General features: G+C 39.6%; 2 protein-coding genes across 5 annotated transcripts in view; one reads left to right on the top strand and one right to left on the bottom strand.

Moving 5' to 3' along the window:
* The window catches only part of f13a1b (coagulation factor XIII, A1 polypeptide b), a 36572-nt gene that overhangs the window by 13297 nt on the left and 7179 nt on the right, over positions 1-16096 (top strand). The gene's annotated exons all lie outside the window — the stretch shown is intronic.
* LOC121815466 (protein mono-ADP-ribosyltransferase PARP14-like) lies at positions 694-15732 on the bottom strand. Of its 3 annotated transcripts, XM_042226704.1 has the most exons (13): positions 15461-15732; positions 15248-15372; positions 9828-11342; positions 9507-9743; positions 8911-9135; positions 8768-8822; positions 8460-8606; positions 6970-7179; positions 6709-6885; positions 5966-6595; positions 4965-5101; positions 3730-3910; positions 695-1727 (listed from the first exon to the last, which is right to left on the bottom strand). In XM_042226704.1, the coding sequence occupies exons 1-13, from the start codon at positions 15630-15632 to the stop codon at positions 1441-1443; spliced, it is 4098 nt and encodes a 1365-aa protein (XP_042082638.1). In that variant the 5' UTR covers positions 15633-15732; the 3' UTR covers positions 695-1440. The 3 variants fall into 3 exon arrangements, with proteins under 3 accessions (XP_042082636.1, XP_042082637.1, XP_042082638.1); XM_042226702.1 differs by having other exon boundaries at positions 694-1727; positions 6709-7179; XM_042226703.1 differs by having other exon boundaries at positions 694-1727; positions 5966-6586; positions 6709-7179.

Raw genomic sequence — 16096 nt, 5'->3', positions numbered from 1 at the left:
CCGCCAGCCTGGTTAAGTCAATTCCTCCTTAACATCTAAAAGAACCTATTTAATGAAGGAAGACGGGTTCACTCTGTGTTTAATATTATTCTATTGTTGTTGTTTTTTTTATATCCTTCAATGACTAACCTCGTATTGTGGATGGATTATCTCAGTTGTTCTCCTGGCTGAAGTTTGGTCCTTTTACAGCATCCTGCCATGCGATTACATTTGTTCCTGACCACCGAGACATCACTTACTTATCGAAGAAAGTTAGTTAGTCTTAAGTTCATTCAGGTCCGAGTGGGTTGCAAAGAAAAGCTGTCTTTAGCTTGTTTATATTATGCTAACATAGCTGTGTCGCTAGCGGTCACGTAGCACATCATTATATACCAGCTAGCCCAACTTCAGTAACCCTACAAACGTCACTGCTGTTTAGTTTTCTGTCTTCATTTATGTGGAAGTGATAGCAGAGCTGTACGTTTTAATTTGTTTCCAAAACCCCGCAGTCAGGACATGCTATATTGTATTTAGATAGAAGCTAGCGAGCTAACTCCCTGCTAACTTCTAACTCCGTTAAATGTCATAAATTCCGTTTTCATGGATGCCTGGATGTTAAACTCAATTGTTACACCTGGTAGAGCAGAACGCTGATCATTTTATTAAAGATGAAAGACTTTAGACAGTTTTTCAACTCTCAGTAATGCCATAGTGATCGTTTGATATATGGACCTGCAGCGGAGTTTAGACCCAGACACGGCTAGTGACGTCAGACTTAATGACCGGATATATATAACAGATTCAGTTTTGTAGTAAATGAACTCCAAAGGAAACATATAGAGCCCTTTTCTTGTAAAACACATTTAGCTGTGGACAAAAATGCCACAGACAAGAAAGATTATCATCCCACTGGAGCTTTTCTCTCTTCACTCATGTTTTTAACTCTCATTTTAACACAGTTAACTTTTTAAACTCTTCTACCAGATGGTTTACTATGTTTAACAGTTACTTGATTATGAATTAAAATATTTTTTAGATGTTGTTTGCATAATGTCACCACAATTCAAATGAAATGTCACAGTTTACGAATGTACCAGGCAATCATACAGTAAATCTTTATTAGAGTATTGTGACATGTTCTTGGACTAATTAGATGTGATTCAAAGTGCTTTACACTTTACAAAGTGAAGATGTAAGATGCAAATGTCAACCAAATCAAAGATTAAAAACTGCATGATTGTGTAACATGTTTCCAGTGTTTATGTACACATATGTAACTTTTCTAATTCAGTGACAGGTCAATAATTAAGCTTAAAATCAGACATAATTCTGTAATTCAAACTTGAAATTTCACTGTATATAACTGTAGTGTGAAATGTGCATATTAGTTTTATTATTTTTCTTTTTGGATTTTTCAGACACCTTCGTTTGTAAACAGTGGAAAAAACTTTTCCTTTATTCTCACTTGAATGTGATGAGGTAGTCAGGGTACGCTTGGTTGTCATGAAACACAACATACATGCTGGGGTTATCTATTCTGTCTACCACACTGTCATAGCGGTCGTGAGGCTGCTGGTGGTTTCTAGGTGGAGGCACCTTCATATCATGTCGGCCATGAGTGCAGACGCCTGTGAGGACTCGGGCGACGAACATTAACTGAGAACCATCAGCAGCTGGCTTGGAGTAGGTGGGTTGAGCCGAGTAGTTGGCATTTACAGCAAAGTAGGTCCCGCGACCGTATGAAGTTGCTGAGGGTAGGAAGAAAAGAAAAAGAAAATTAACAATAGCTGATCACATTTACACTGTAGTGTCTTGAAATATAAATCACATGATACCCCTCAGCCTTCTAGCAGTAGATTCTTTAGGTGTCACAAATACCCTGGAAGTACAAGCTGTAGAACACAGAATTACTAGTTCACTAAACCCTCCTTTGTTACATGTACTGCTACTTTACTATCTTCCACCAGGTGTTTTAACTACACTGTTGATTGTAATTGACATGTTTTATTAGTGCATGCAGGAACATGAAAATCTTTCCTTTCAGCCCAATAAGGAATCAAGCGCTGTTATTGTACTAGACCTGAAAACACCTCCACAATCACTTAAACCCAAGGTTTTATGTGTCACGAAAGCCACAAATGCTTAACAAGATTTAAAAAAACAACAACAAAGCCTTGCCTTTCATGTCACCCTTGAAACACCAAAGTCACCAGAAGAGAAAATAATTTATTCAGCCTTAATATATGAATGCTCTCATAATCACAGTGTATTTTTACCTGCATTGTCCTGACAGTATACAGGAACAAGCAGTGGTTATACTGGATTGCCTGTTACTTGTCAAAGGTCTATTTAAACACATTAACTCTCCTCATTTGTAATTAGTAACAAATACTATAATAAAAACTTAAATCGATGCACTATTAGAGTTAATTCTCTGAAGCGGGGATCATCTTTTAACCATTCTCGTATCAAGTTGTGCCCTGGCCTGAAAATCCATACAGTTATACTTACACTCATATAACAGGAAAATACTTATTACCATTATGAAAATTCACTGAATGCAAACTGTGAAAAAACTGAATGTCACCCTAAAAAAGATTGAAGCAGGGGTGCTGACCTTGAGGTCAAGGCTAATGAGATTTGAACTCAAACAAGATCTTTATTAGAGACACCTATGGTATCGATTTGAAAATCCTATGTTGCCTTGTTTTGTGTTATTTTGTTTGCAAAGTTGGTCACTTATGCCAACCAATGCCCGCTCGATGGACTGATGGGGTAAAAAAATCCCCCAAAAAACCCGAAACTCAATACCTTAATAATTAAATCATCTTTAGCAGCAATAACTTTAAGTAATCATTTCCTGTGTGGCTTTATCAGTCTCACACATTGTTCTGGTGACATTTCGGCCCACTCTTCTTTAGCGCGTTGCTTCAGTTCATTAAGGTTTGCAGGCATTCATTTATGCACAGCTCTCTTAAGGTCCCACCACATCATTTGAGCAAGGACACTGGGCCATTGCAGCCTTTGCAGCTATTGTGTTGTAGATTTGCTGCTATGCTTGAAATCATTGTGCTGTTACGTAATCCAGTATTGGATTTTTTTTAGCTGTCAGCCTCACATTAGACTCTCTAGAACAGAGGTGCTCATGTTGACTTGTGGTTGCAAAAAAGAAAAAGAAAAAAAGAAGCAACCCTTACAAACAACACACAGTCAACAGACAGTCTGTTTTTAGTTGTACAGTCATAAACTTTAACATTTAACATGCTAACGACACCTGCTGAGTCTGAGATGTAGCTCTTGGGTGTTTTGCAATTTCTCTGAGCATTGCAAGATCTTGATCTTGGGGCAAGTTTGCTGGGACGTCCACTCCTAGGAAGATTGTGGTATTGTGTTGACACACACCTGAATGCTCTCGACCAGTAGTAGTGCCAAAACTTCTGTTTTTATAAAGATGCTCACACACATGTAAGCATTAAGGGGACACTTTGGCTTTCATACACTGCTTCCTCCTTTTAGCTTAATTTTTGTTAAACGAATAATGAAACTTAATATACCACGTTTTCCTATCATCTGAGGTTTTATTTAGTTAATTTTTAGACTAGACTGCTAATGACAAGGTTACTTTTATTTTGCCCTGCAACAGAAAACCTGCAACTCTAAGAAGACTCTGGTGTTGACTTTGGTTAGAACATGTTATGCAAGTTATTGGCACTGACAGTTTGCACTTGTGGATTATAAAAAGATTATCACCATTTTGCCCAGCAAAGCGCCTGTTGAATCCAGTTTTCATTATGGAGTCACAATTGTCCTGGGTCGTCCCGTGGTACAGAAGTTTCTCCCCTGCTCCTCCCTCCTGTGCATTCTTATCAGAAATGTGCTTCTTCTGTGCTTCATAGGCGCGACGCAGGTGAACGTTCTGCAAACGGTCAATCTGACAAGAGAGAAGAAGGACAAAGGATCAACAAGCTGCCAAACAAGGTAGTCAAGGATATTAATTACATCTGAGGGGTAGTTTTATGCTTATATTCTGAGGGCCATAAATTGAGGTGTGCATCTCAGGTATGAGAAGATTCTGTGTTGTAAACGTCGATCAATTAATTACCTTAAATCTGCAAATCTGCAAAACTGAAAACATGATGATTTTCAGGCAGGTTTTACAACTGTATTGAAACTTTCTTTGTATTGTGAATGAGAAAATTATGTCATCATCAATTCAGTGGACTTCAGCTATATGAAACTAAAACTAAAATCCAGAATGAATGAATACAATTAAAAAATAAATAAATACAATTTAATTAAATAAATCATATCTTTCAAATGGTGAATTTAGTTTGTTTATATAATGTGACATTGACTGATTTCTTGTAACTTGGAATTACATTGTGATTTTTTTACTCTTCCATTTTATCTATAAATTTATTAGTTAAATATCCTTTATTTACTGATAAATGAAGTTTTTGCATCTATGTTGGGAGTGAAGCACTGGAACAGACTGAGTGAGGAACTGAAACAATGTCCCAGCATGACCACTACAAAGATACGGTTTGCACTCGCTTTTTACACAAACACTGTGTTTATAAATATGTATGTGTGTGCACATGTATATTTGCATCAGTATGTGTGTATATGTATGTATATATCTCTGGGCATGTTACTGGGGTTACAAAACCAAATACACGGAACAAACTTCGAGGTAGAATTTATGATAGGATATGTCATAAAAAGGAAGCAATAATAAATAAATAAATGAATAAATAAATAAATAATGGGAATTACTGTAAATAATATACCTAAATATACATAAATATTAAAGCAAATAAAAACAGAAATATTTTTTACACTTTACACTTCATTAATAACATTTAATATCATTGGTTGTACTGACTACAAAAGAATAAAGTAGTGATGAAGCAGCATGCATATAATAAAACAGGTAATAAAAAGTAGAAACTGAAACGTTCCTTTACGCAGGGAGAGCCACCCACCTTCATTACAGTTTTGGCGACGGTTCGTTTGAAGGCCTCCTTCACTGTTCGGTACTCTGCAGAAGAAGACTCCAGGGGAATGACCGTCATATTTTCACTGGCAGCCATGCTGTCCCAGTACAGAGGGAAAGTAAAGTCTGAAAGAGACAAGCATATATAGTTTATACAGCGTACAAACGAGAAGACACAGAAAGAGCTTATGCTAAGCTTTATTATTTGCCATTTACTACAAATTCTTGTAGTAAATTCTCATTCCCTCATACAATGCATCAACCATAGATGTAGTGTCTTGATGGAGGGTTGTGGGTAGCGTAGGTCACAGTGGGTAGAGCCATCTTCCTAGACCCCTGTTTCACAAACCCACACACGTCTGCCAGCTACTGGGCAATTCTTTGGCACCTTGAGCCCGGGAATTTGAGCTTGGCTCACACTAGGGTGGCCAAAGTCTAGGAGGGTCGGTTGCCTGTTGCCTCTAGCCCTCTGGGACTCCCACCCCTTGGCTCTGAGCTGCCCATTTAAGGGCCTCCTTTCTTCTCCTGCTGGCATGGAGGCACAGATATCACTGAGATGTGTGGCCTCAGGTCTTTGGTACTCTTGGGGGCTTCAAATGGTTCTCCTGGATCCATCTCTATCATGCTCTGGCTCCTGAGAGGTGTTATTGCAGCTTCCCGCACTCATTTTCATGTATATTTCGTGACAAAGACGCATACACATACTCTTCTCTCTCACTCTCTCTCTCTCTGTCTGTCACACACACATGCACACACAGATATTTATGTAGCTGTGCATTTTTAAAGTTTTGTGTTCGAGGTGTTGTATGATTGTTTTTCTTACAGGTGCGGCAGGTTGCGATATATTATGCATTTCTATTTGTACTCCATCCTTTCATTACATCTTATACACTTTAACATTTGTTTCTTTTGAGTTTGTATTACTCTCAAGCATCAAACTCCAGTATCAGTCGGGCTCATTTTGTAAATCATTGAGAACTATCTTCTCACCTGCGAGATTCTCAAGTCGTTTCAGCTTCGTTGTCTGTCTGTTCAGTTGCTGTGTGGCCACCATTCTCTGTAGATTAACCTCCCATGTGAGTCCCTGTGCGTCTGTTATTCCTTCTGTTAATTCGTTGTTTTCCAGTTGGTGATTGGCTGTTCTGGGAAGTCTTTCCCAGTTACCGTTATGTGCCAGGATGCACCAAACAACTCGGAGGTACAAATCCTCCTCCTCCCTGACTCTCACCTCATTAGCAAGAGCCATTAATTGACACTGATTCATTTTCTGCATCACTCGGGTGACCCCGTCTTTTAGCCCGCTCACTGTTAGGGCGCCAGACTGATCTGTTTGCATGAATAAACCCTCAGACTCCACCAGCTCCTTTAGCTCCATCATGTCATCCTGGTCGAGGGGTTCCAGTTCCTCCTTTGAGAAGGTGTTACTGGAGTACTGTGTGTGATATTGATGCTTCAGCTTTTCCATGGCATCGTCAACGTCCTTTTTGGAAAGACCCAGGAACGTGAAGACAGACTGCTGACTTGTAGAGCTGATATGGAGACTGCTGAGGTATGCACTGACAGAAAGAGGAGGCTGTTGTTGCTGTACTTGAACTGGAAGTACTGGAAGTACTGGAAGTACTAGAACAAATCAGGAAAAGTTTTCAGTAAAATAATTTTGAATCAGTTTTTATTTTAAAATTCATTACACTAAATAACTACACAAAATGTCAGTTTGTGAATATTTCTGTCACCTCTGTTGATGACAGCTGAGGAATACATCTGCATCGCTTCCTCTTTAAAAGTCAAGAAGACATCGATCTTAATCAGGACGAGGCGGATGTTGGTGAGGCTGTTCATGAATGATGCAGATGACTCGATTCCTCGAAAAATGGCTCCTGCTACAATCGCAGGATCCAAACCTCCAGCTCCTGCAAAAACACCCCTTCCTCTTAGGTGTGTGTGTGTGTAGCACAACAAACAGAATAAGTAGAAATGCTGAACAAAATACTTACCAGCACACATGGCAGGAATTGCCACTGAACTGTATTCATGTGATTCACAGTAACAAATGATATCACACACAAGTTGTTCAATGAGGACTTCATCCTGTTCTCCATGCACGTGTAAAATAGCTTTACTGGGGAAGTTTCCAGACTGGGTCATGAAAATTTCTCCTCGATTCACTGTTGCTGCCACCTGTGGTTCAGCTAAAGTTGAGATGTCTTTGCATAAGCCACATATAGAAGAAGAAAAATATATTTTAAAGTATGTCAGTGAAGGCAAGTTTGTGCTACATGCTAATCTTGTGCTAGTTTTAGCATGCTAAAACAGCTAATCAGCACCAGGACTGATGATTCTGATGATGGAGGTTACCAACCTTTACATAACTATTGCCATCTATTTTGGTAAATGGTAAAAAATGGTAAATGGCCTGTATTTGTATAGCGCTTTACTTAGTCCCTATGGACCTCAAAGCGCTTTACACTACATTCAGTCATCCACCCATTCACACACCGGTGATGGCAAGCTACATTGTAGCCACAGCTACCCTGGAGCGCACTGATTTTGTTAGTAACATGCCAAATTTTGCTACTGTAATGTTTAGGGTCAGTTGCACAGTTGAGTAACAAATACATTTTGATTTGTTAGCATGTAATAAAAATCACAAATGCCAATCTTATGGTAACATTAAAAGAAAAACTGGGGTTTCAAAAAGAGTAAGATAATCTTAGTAAAATGAATGTCTAATGCCTATTGGTTAAATATATTTAATAAATGTATTTAATTAGTAAGTACAGCTTTGGAAATAGCAACAACAATAATAATGCCACAGTTTCATCTTAAGTTCCAATTTGTGTCACAGTTGGATACGTTTCCTGAATAGTTACTCATCAACCCTATATTCCCAAATCAATCTAAATGCATTTATAGGAAATGGTACTCAAAGGTAAGTCAAAGGCTAATCCCTGCCAAACCTGCTTGGCTGAAGATCAAACATTTCTCATGCTGAGTTGACACCACAGGCAGCGTACCAGTTCACCTGTTCATCTCTGTTCCCTGCCAGACTGTCACTGAGTCACTTGTCTGTGTTACAGTTTGATTGCTTTCCATCACCTACGCCTGAGAGTTTTACATTTTGCCATCCACTAAGCCTGGTCCTGCTGAATGTGCCTAATTTGCACTAGATTTCATTATGTGAAACTATAACCATGATAGGTATGAGATCCAAAATATAAGAAATTATCTAGTTTTACAGCTCCATATACATTAGAAATTAGTGGCTTTCTAATACTTATGATGTTCAACCATGACTATCTGTTAAGCTCTTCGTAATTATATGCTGAGGTTTTTAGCTAATGTAAGTGACCTGCTGATAATGCTAGATGAAAACTTTGATCCTCAAAGATTATATTCATATGGGCATCCCCATTTTTGAGCAGATATTCATGAACAGCTGTTTGACTTTGCCATAGTGATCCTCCTGCTCACCAAGGTTACTTACCAAAGTTAAAACTTTGGGAGTCTGTTATGTTCACCACAGCATCTGTAGTCTCATTAGTGATGTCACCAAACACCACATGTAGTTTAACTCCACTTCCCACTGTCATGATGATGTCATCTAGGTCGCTGGTGAGGGACCTGAAGATTGCTGAGAGGAAGAACACCACACATTGATTTTGTCTGATATTTAGTCTGATGGCTGAGGGTGATAACGAAGATGGTAAAATATAACACTGGCTGAATGCTTTTTATCTGCTCACTATGCATTAATCTCACATAATGAAGACAGTCTGAGTAGTGCTAGTTTACCTTGGCCTCCCTGGTTCATATTTAAGCTGAGCTGTTTGTAGACATCGTGGTAGCACTGTAGATAAAAACACAAGAATAACATGATAGATAATTGATTCCTGCATGTTACAGATCGCATACAGGACATATCAACTGACACTGACCTCCTCAGAATCAGGGTAGCCAGGTTTAATGACAATGTGGATGTTTGTAAGAGATCCAGAGGATGCAGATAATCCAAACTGGTGAATGATGTCGGTCAACACTTGAATAGCTTCTCTCAGCGGGTATTTTAAAACAATTCCTGGCCCAATGATTGGAATGGCCACTGAACCCAAATTCAGCTGTGCACAAAGCTCCAGACACTTCTTCAGACAGTTACCAAGAGCCTGCAAATCAAAAGTTACATATTTTTAAACTATGTTTTCAAACTCTTGGATTGCACACTGCAACTAACAGAGCACACATGGAAAACTGTGAGGCTTTGGAGGATAAATCCTCCCTTGCAGTTATAGGTACAGTTAATTGACTAGTTTGTGTGTTAATGCTTTTACTTTTCAGTTAAATATTTTATTATCTTTTCTTTTGTCTGTTCCTCTAGTTTTGAGCATACATGCTTAGATATCATCTGATTATTCAAATTAATACTTTCATCTATGTACAGCTATAAAGTGCATTTCAATGGTTTTCTGAAGGTAAATTAAAGATGAATTAGCACTTATCCATCACCAGAAGTGTTAATGAAAGTCCTTAATTTTACCTGAACACTCTTTCCTCTTACTCCGTCCCAAGGCAAGCACTCAATGAAGAAAATCTTGGAGCAGCCCAGAGATGGAGGTGCATCAACCAGCTGAACATCACCAGGGGCGAGGGCACAACTGGCTAAGACTGAATCAAACATTAACTTTAATATATTCCCAGCTTTGGCCAACAAACTTTTGCCAATATTTGTAGAAGTCAGCTGTTTGTTGAGCATGGGGACCACCAGAACATCCGCCTGCAGAAATAATATTGAATAACATGAATGTTGATATTTTATTTTGGGATTATGGGAAATAGAATTGAATGGAAATAATCAAACCTGTTCATTTTCTAAACTGCTGAGTTTGATCTTCAGGTTTGTTCTGTTGATTGCAGAGTTTCCAACTGTGCTGTACATGCTGCTGCTGTAGCTGAGAGATCTAGGTGTGTCGCTGAGTCTGCTGGTGTTTCGTGGTCTTTGCACGTTTCGGGTGGCTGCAGTTTGCTTCTCTCGGATAATGACGTGACAGGAACCCTCTATCAGCTCTTTAGTCACTTTACCCTCTTCCTGGAAGTACTGCTGAGCCCCTGGTCCATCTAGAGTCAAAGTGTCTACTATAACACTGTCCAGAGTTGATGTTAGGGCCTCCTTGGCCTCCTGAACATGACATCGAGGACCAGACACAAACACACAAGGATTTGGAAAATGTGAGGCTTGTAAGGTCACCTTGGTCTGCTTCATGCCAATCAAGTCTAAGATTTTATTAAAACAGTCGACCATTTCAGGATGAAGCAGATTGATGGTTTCTTGAGTTGAAACTTGATTCAACTGGAAGTCATGAAGAACTTCATTGAGCTTGGCCACATTTTCACTGTAGCCCACCAGTTGGACTTTGGTTGTTGAGGTTCCACTGGCGCCTGGCATGTAGCTGATGTCCATTCTGAACTCTCTACTGTTTGCCTCGTTCTTGGCTTTCATCAGAATTTCTTTCAACCTGTTGAGATCTATTGCACCCTGCAGCTGTACAGTGGTCACTTTAAAGTCTCTCATCACTGCTGCCTCGGCCATATTTAAAGCATCAGAGGACAAACTGGACAGAACCAGATCTGCACCCACCTCAAAGAAAACAGGGTTTCTGAGCCTTTGCTGGAAGCGAGTTTGGTATTTTGGGATGGCATCACTGGTCTTCATGAAGGTTAGCAGAGCTGTAGGGAACTTAATGCTCTTCTCCTTTATGTTCTTAATCAGTTCAACCAGTTTTGCAGCTCCTGACTGCACCTCTTTGTCAGGGCCCTCCAAAGTGATCATGGCACTACCTCTGATGATTGTAACCTTTGGACAATTAGCACGCATTTCTCGATTGAACTCTTCTTCTATGAGCTTGAAGTTCCTCTCCACAATTGGCATTTCCTTTTTGGTGGGTAGGCTTTTTTCCAGAATTGCAATCTTCTCCTTCACGGCATCAACCTCTCCCACAACCACAGCATAGCCACTCTCTGTGTAAACTTTGATATCATCTGTCTTAAAGGCCGAGTCCTGCAGTATCATTTTCACCAGTTTTGGCTCAAGCACATGATAGCAGAGGTAGGTCTCGGTAAGCCGAATAAAGACCCGATCCACTTGGCACTCCCATTTCTCTGCAGCGCCACCAAAACCACCTCCTGGCCCCTTGTCAACCTCTCCTCTAACCAAAACCTCCTCTTCATCGAAATTTAGCTCCACTGTGCAGCCGATTGACGACAGTTGTTTTTCAAAAATTGTGTATGCTTTACAGTTGTCTCTCAGGAAAAACAGCAGGAAAACATCTATCCTGAAAGTCTTCTCAAGACCATTTATGTTTGAGTTTCTAGAGCTCTGAAAGAGGGAAAGAAAAAAAAATCTGTCAATTTCTGATATACGATAGGCTACTTATTGTAAACAGTGGGAATGTACCACATAGGGTTGGACATTAAGTAATACATAACCCTTATTCAAAACCTCTAATCAACGTAATCTTCGCCATGTCATGTATTTTATTTCTTTTCTCTTTAAATCTGTTAATAATTCATCCATTATGTACTATGTTAGCTATGTCCAGTCTACAGCATACACGAGATCCATCATGGAGTAAACATGAAACACTGAGCCCACTGCTAAATTAAAATTCAGTGTTTGTTGTTTGGACACATCAATCATTCAATCATCATAAACTAGTTCTACAAAAAAAACCCCCAAAAAAACAAACATTGATTTTATGGCAGTTGCCCCAATTCATACAGTCCTTTCTGTTATGTAGGTAAAACCACATTAAATTAATATTTTTGTTTATATGTTTTTCTTTTTGATTGCTATGTCTGACTATGACACTGTGTTATAAAAGAAATATGCTACAGGCCTGTTTCTAAACCAGTCTGGGTATTTGTGTACAATGTAAATGAAAGCAGAATGCAATGACTGGTGAATAATCTAAAACATGATGTTGAGGGTTTTTTTTATCTGTGTGCAAACGAGACGCAGTTTCCATGGATTCCACAAGGAATTTAAAATTTTGTATGACCGAACCACACAGACAAACAATCTCTGGCCACTATATTAGGTACACCTGTTTAAGCTTATTAATACATAAAGATAATCAACCAATCACATGCCACTAACCATTTAGACATGGTCAAGAGGATCTTCTGAAGTTCAAACTGAGCATCAGAATGAAAAATAAATTTGAGCTGCTTTAATTTATTTATTTTCCCACACAACCATCTCTAGGGATTACAGAGAATGGACTGAAAAAGAGAAAATATCCAATTCTCTGCATGAAAACGTCTTCTTGATGTCAGAGGTCAGAGGAGAATGGCCAGACTGCTTCGAGTTGATAGGAAGGAAACAGTAACTCAAATAACATCACAACATTATAATAAAAAATTAACAGCAAAGATTTAAAGCAGCACTGAAGTCTTCCCTGTTACTCTCAAGGTGTACCTAATAAAGTGTCCAGTGAGAGTGTTACCATCTGGCTTTTTATGACCTATGTTTTTAAAAACAGTATGTCACAAAACGGCTGTGTGAGGGAAGGAAAAGGACCCAAACGGAAACTCACAGAGATGAAAAATGTGAACTCAAATACACTGCTTTATTGCAGGTGTAGAGGTGATACAAATAGAAATAAACTAAACTGCGACAACCTAAGAATATAAACTCATGGGGAGACACAGGGAGAGTCACACAGCTATGAGGGAGGACACTTACCTAAATCCACAGAGGGATGACAAGGAAGTGAGAACACACGAGGAGTACAGCTGATACGAATAACCATAACGAGACAGGGGAAGCTAGACTGAACAGAAAAAACACGGAACCTTCACAGTAAAACAGGAAACATGATATGGGAGTGGAGGAGAGGCAGGTGGGAACGAGGGAACACAAGGGAGAGCACAGGCAGACGGCCTGGACTCACACAAAGAAACAAACACAGAGGGAGACACAGGGGGTAAAGACACAGGGGAATCTAATAATCAAAAAGCAAAGCAGAACAACCAATTATAGAATAAACACAGTGGACGTAAAACACAAATAATAACACCAAGTGACAAAAATACAAAAGAGCTCAAAACACTTTGTCAAAAGGACCCAGGACCATGACACAGTATCTTTGATGGTATGGAGGTGGAGTAACATACAGGGAGTGCAGAATTATTAGGCAAATGAGTATTTTGTCCACATCATCCTCTTCATGCATGTTGTCTTACTCCAAGCTGTATAGGCTCGAAAGCCTACTACCAATTAAGCATATTAGGTGATGTGCATCTCTGTAATGAGAAGGGGTGTGGTCTAATGACATCAACACCCTATATCAGGTGTGCATAATTATTAGGCAACGTCCTTTCCTTTGGCAAAATGGGTCAAAAGAAGGACTTGACAGGCTCAGAAAAGTCAAAAATAGTGAGATATCTTGCAGAGGGATGCAGCAGTCTCAAAATTGCAAAGCTTCTGAAGCGTGATCATCGAACAATCAAGCGTTTCATTCAAAATAGTCAACAGGGTCGCAAGAAGCGTGTGGAAAAACCAAGGCGCAAAATAACTGCCCATGAACTGAGAAAAGTCAAGCGTGCAGCTGCCAAGATGCCACTTGCCACCAGTTTGGCCATATTTCAGAGCTGCAACATCACTGGAGTGCCCAAAAGCACAAGGTGTGCAATACTCAGAGACATGGCCAAGGTAAGAAAGGCTGAAAGACGACCACCACTGAACAAGACACACAAGCTGAAACGTCAAGACTGGGCCAAGAAATATCTCAAGACTGGTTTTTCTAAGGTTTTATGGACTGATGAAATGAGAGTGAGTCTTGATGGGCCAGATGGATGGGCCCGTGGCTGGATTGGTAAAGGGCAGAGAGCTCCAGTCCGACTCAGACGCCAGCAAGGTGGAGGTGGAGTACTGGTTTGGGCTGGTATCATCAAAGATGAGCTTGTGGGGCCTTTTCGGGTTGAGGATGGAGTCAAGCTCAACTCCCAGTCCTACTGCCAGTTTCTGGAAGACACCTTCTTCAAGCAGTGGTACAGGAAGAAGTCTGCATCCTTCAAGAAAAACATGATTTTCATGCAGGACAATGCTCCATCACACGCGTCCAAGTACTCCACAGCGTGGCTGGCAAGAAAGGGTATAAAAGAAGAAAAACTAATGACATGGCCTCCTTGTTCACCTGATCTGAACCCCATTGAGAACCTGTGGTCCATCATCAAATGTGAGATTTACAAGGAGGGAAAACAGTACACCTCTCTGAACAGTGTCTGGGAGGCTGTGGTTGCTGCTGCACGCAATGTTGATGGTGAACAGATCAAAACACTGACAGAATCCATGGATGGCAGGCTTTTGAGTGTCCTTGCAAAGAAAGGTGGCTATATTGGTCGCTGATTTGTTTTTGTTTTGTTTTTGAATGTCAGAAATGTATATTTGTGAATGTGGAGATGTTATATTGGTTTCACTGGTAAAAATAAATAATTGAAATGGGTATATATTTGTTTTTTGTTAAGTTGCCTAATAATTATGCACAGTAATAGTCACCTGCACACACAGATATCCCCCTAAAATAGCTAAAACTAAAAACAAACTAAAAACTACTTCCAAAAACATTCAGCTTTGATATTAATGAGTTTTTTGGGTTCATTGAGAACATGGTTGTTGTTCAATAATAAAATTATTCCTCAAAAATACAACTTGCCTAATAATTCTGCACTCCCTGTAACATGGCATTGCTTCCTTGTCTACAAAGGCATTAATGCAAAATAGTATGTGAAGTATTTGCATCTGTATCTGCACGCTGTGCCGTCCACATGATGTATTTTTCAAGGAAGGCTTTCTTATTTAAACACTGCTAAACTACACTGTATATTTACACTCTGTATTAACAGCAAGACTCAGAAGTGAAAGAAACCTGAGAACTGTCAGCCACTGAAAACACTGAGGCACAATGAAATGAAAGCTATAAAAAAGAGGGCCCAGCAAAAGTGGAGCAAACACGTTCTCTATATTTGTCCCTGACGTCAAATTTAATGATCATATATCTTTCAAAAGAGAGATTTTTGGTATTTAAAATGTATTCTTTGCAGTACTTACAGTGTCTTTGAAATATTTTATAATCATCTGTTTTTTGTCAATATTGTCCTCAGCTGTCCAACTTCCCCTGGAGGTTAACTCACTCCTCTTAAACTGATTTGGCCACATTATTCTGGCGCTCAGTTTTTACTGTAACCAAAAGTCATGTTTGAAAGTGCAGTAAACTGTACCAGTGATTGGCTTGTTGATGGCTGGTCAGAGGTCTGTGGTGAACTTGTCCGGCTCACGGTCAGCCGCGCTTCTCCACTCGGAAGAGTGATGGTGTGAAACTTCCTCTGCAAAACTCTGTCTTGATCTGTAAACAGCCATAGACAGAGTCACTGAAACAGCCTGAATTTAAACACAAATCTAAAAATTATTTTACAAATAACCGACTATCCTACCCTCTTTTTCCTTGAAACAGATTTTATAAACGCTTCCTCCGAGTTTTTCAAGATTTCCGCAGTCGCCACCCCCGGAGTCTCGACTTTTCTGAAAGTATCTCCTCACTTTCTCCTTCTCTCTGTCTGTAAAGTCAGTGGCTTCAAAAAACAGTGGATACTGATATTCATCCATTTTATCTGCAATTCTACACTAACACGAGAACTTTCAGCCCGTCAAACACTCGTTTGTGCCGCTCTGTCACGGCCCGTTTTTGTTTCAGTTTCAGTTTTCAAGAATCGCATCTTGGTGTTTACACTCCCACACAGCAGTAGGAAAAGTGCACATTTAATTCTCAGGGGCTTTTCTCGTCTCACCTGCTCTGCAGGTACTTTAAAGGTGTTTCAGCTGTCAGAGTATAACTCTAAATTATATTTATGTCTTAATATGGTTTTGAGAAAGACATTTTACCAGTAATTATGCTGACAACAAATAAGGGGTTTTATGCTTCATCTGATCAGATAGAAATATTTTAGTAAAACAACAACAAATATATTTCACATAAACCCATTCATCCATCCATTCGTCCTCTTGCGCTTATCCCTATCTGGACGCAGTGGAGCTGGAGCCTATCCCAGCTACCATAGGTCTGTAGAGGC

Source organism: Haplochromis burtoni, unplaced genomic scaffold (assembly GCF_018398535.1).
Source record: "Haplochromis burtoni strain Fernald_Lab_line unplaced genomic scaffold, NCSU_Asbu1 Contig_224, whole genome shotgun sequence".
NCBI lineage: Eukaryota > Metazoa > Chordata > Actinopteri > Cichliformes > Cichlidae > Haplochromis > Haplochromis burtoni.
The sequence above is the reverse complement of the archived record's forward strand: the minus strand, read 5'-3'. Positions and strand labels throughout refer to the sequence as shown.

What these genes read in the sequence shown, in the direction of transcription:
- LOC121815466 (XM_042226702.1), bottom strand. Translation starts at nt 15,632, where the DNA reads ATGGATGAATATCAGTATCCACTGTTTTTTGAAGCCACTGACTTTACA. An exon ending in CTGTTTCAAGGAAAAAGAGG is followed by an intron (nt 15,373 to 15,460) that starts GTAGGATAGTCG and finishes GGCTGTTTACAG; the next exon opens with ATCAAGACAGAGTTTTGCAG. An exon ending in TAAGAGGAAAGAGTGTTCAG is followed by an intron (nt 9,136 to 9,506) that starts GTAAAATTAAGG and finishes TTTGATTTGCAG; the next exon opens with GCTCTTGGTAACTGTCTGAA.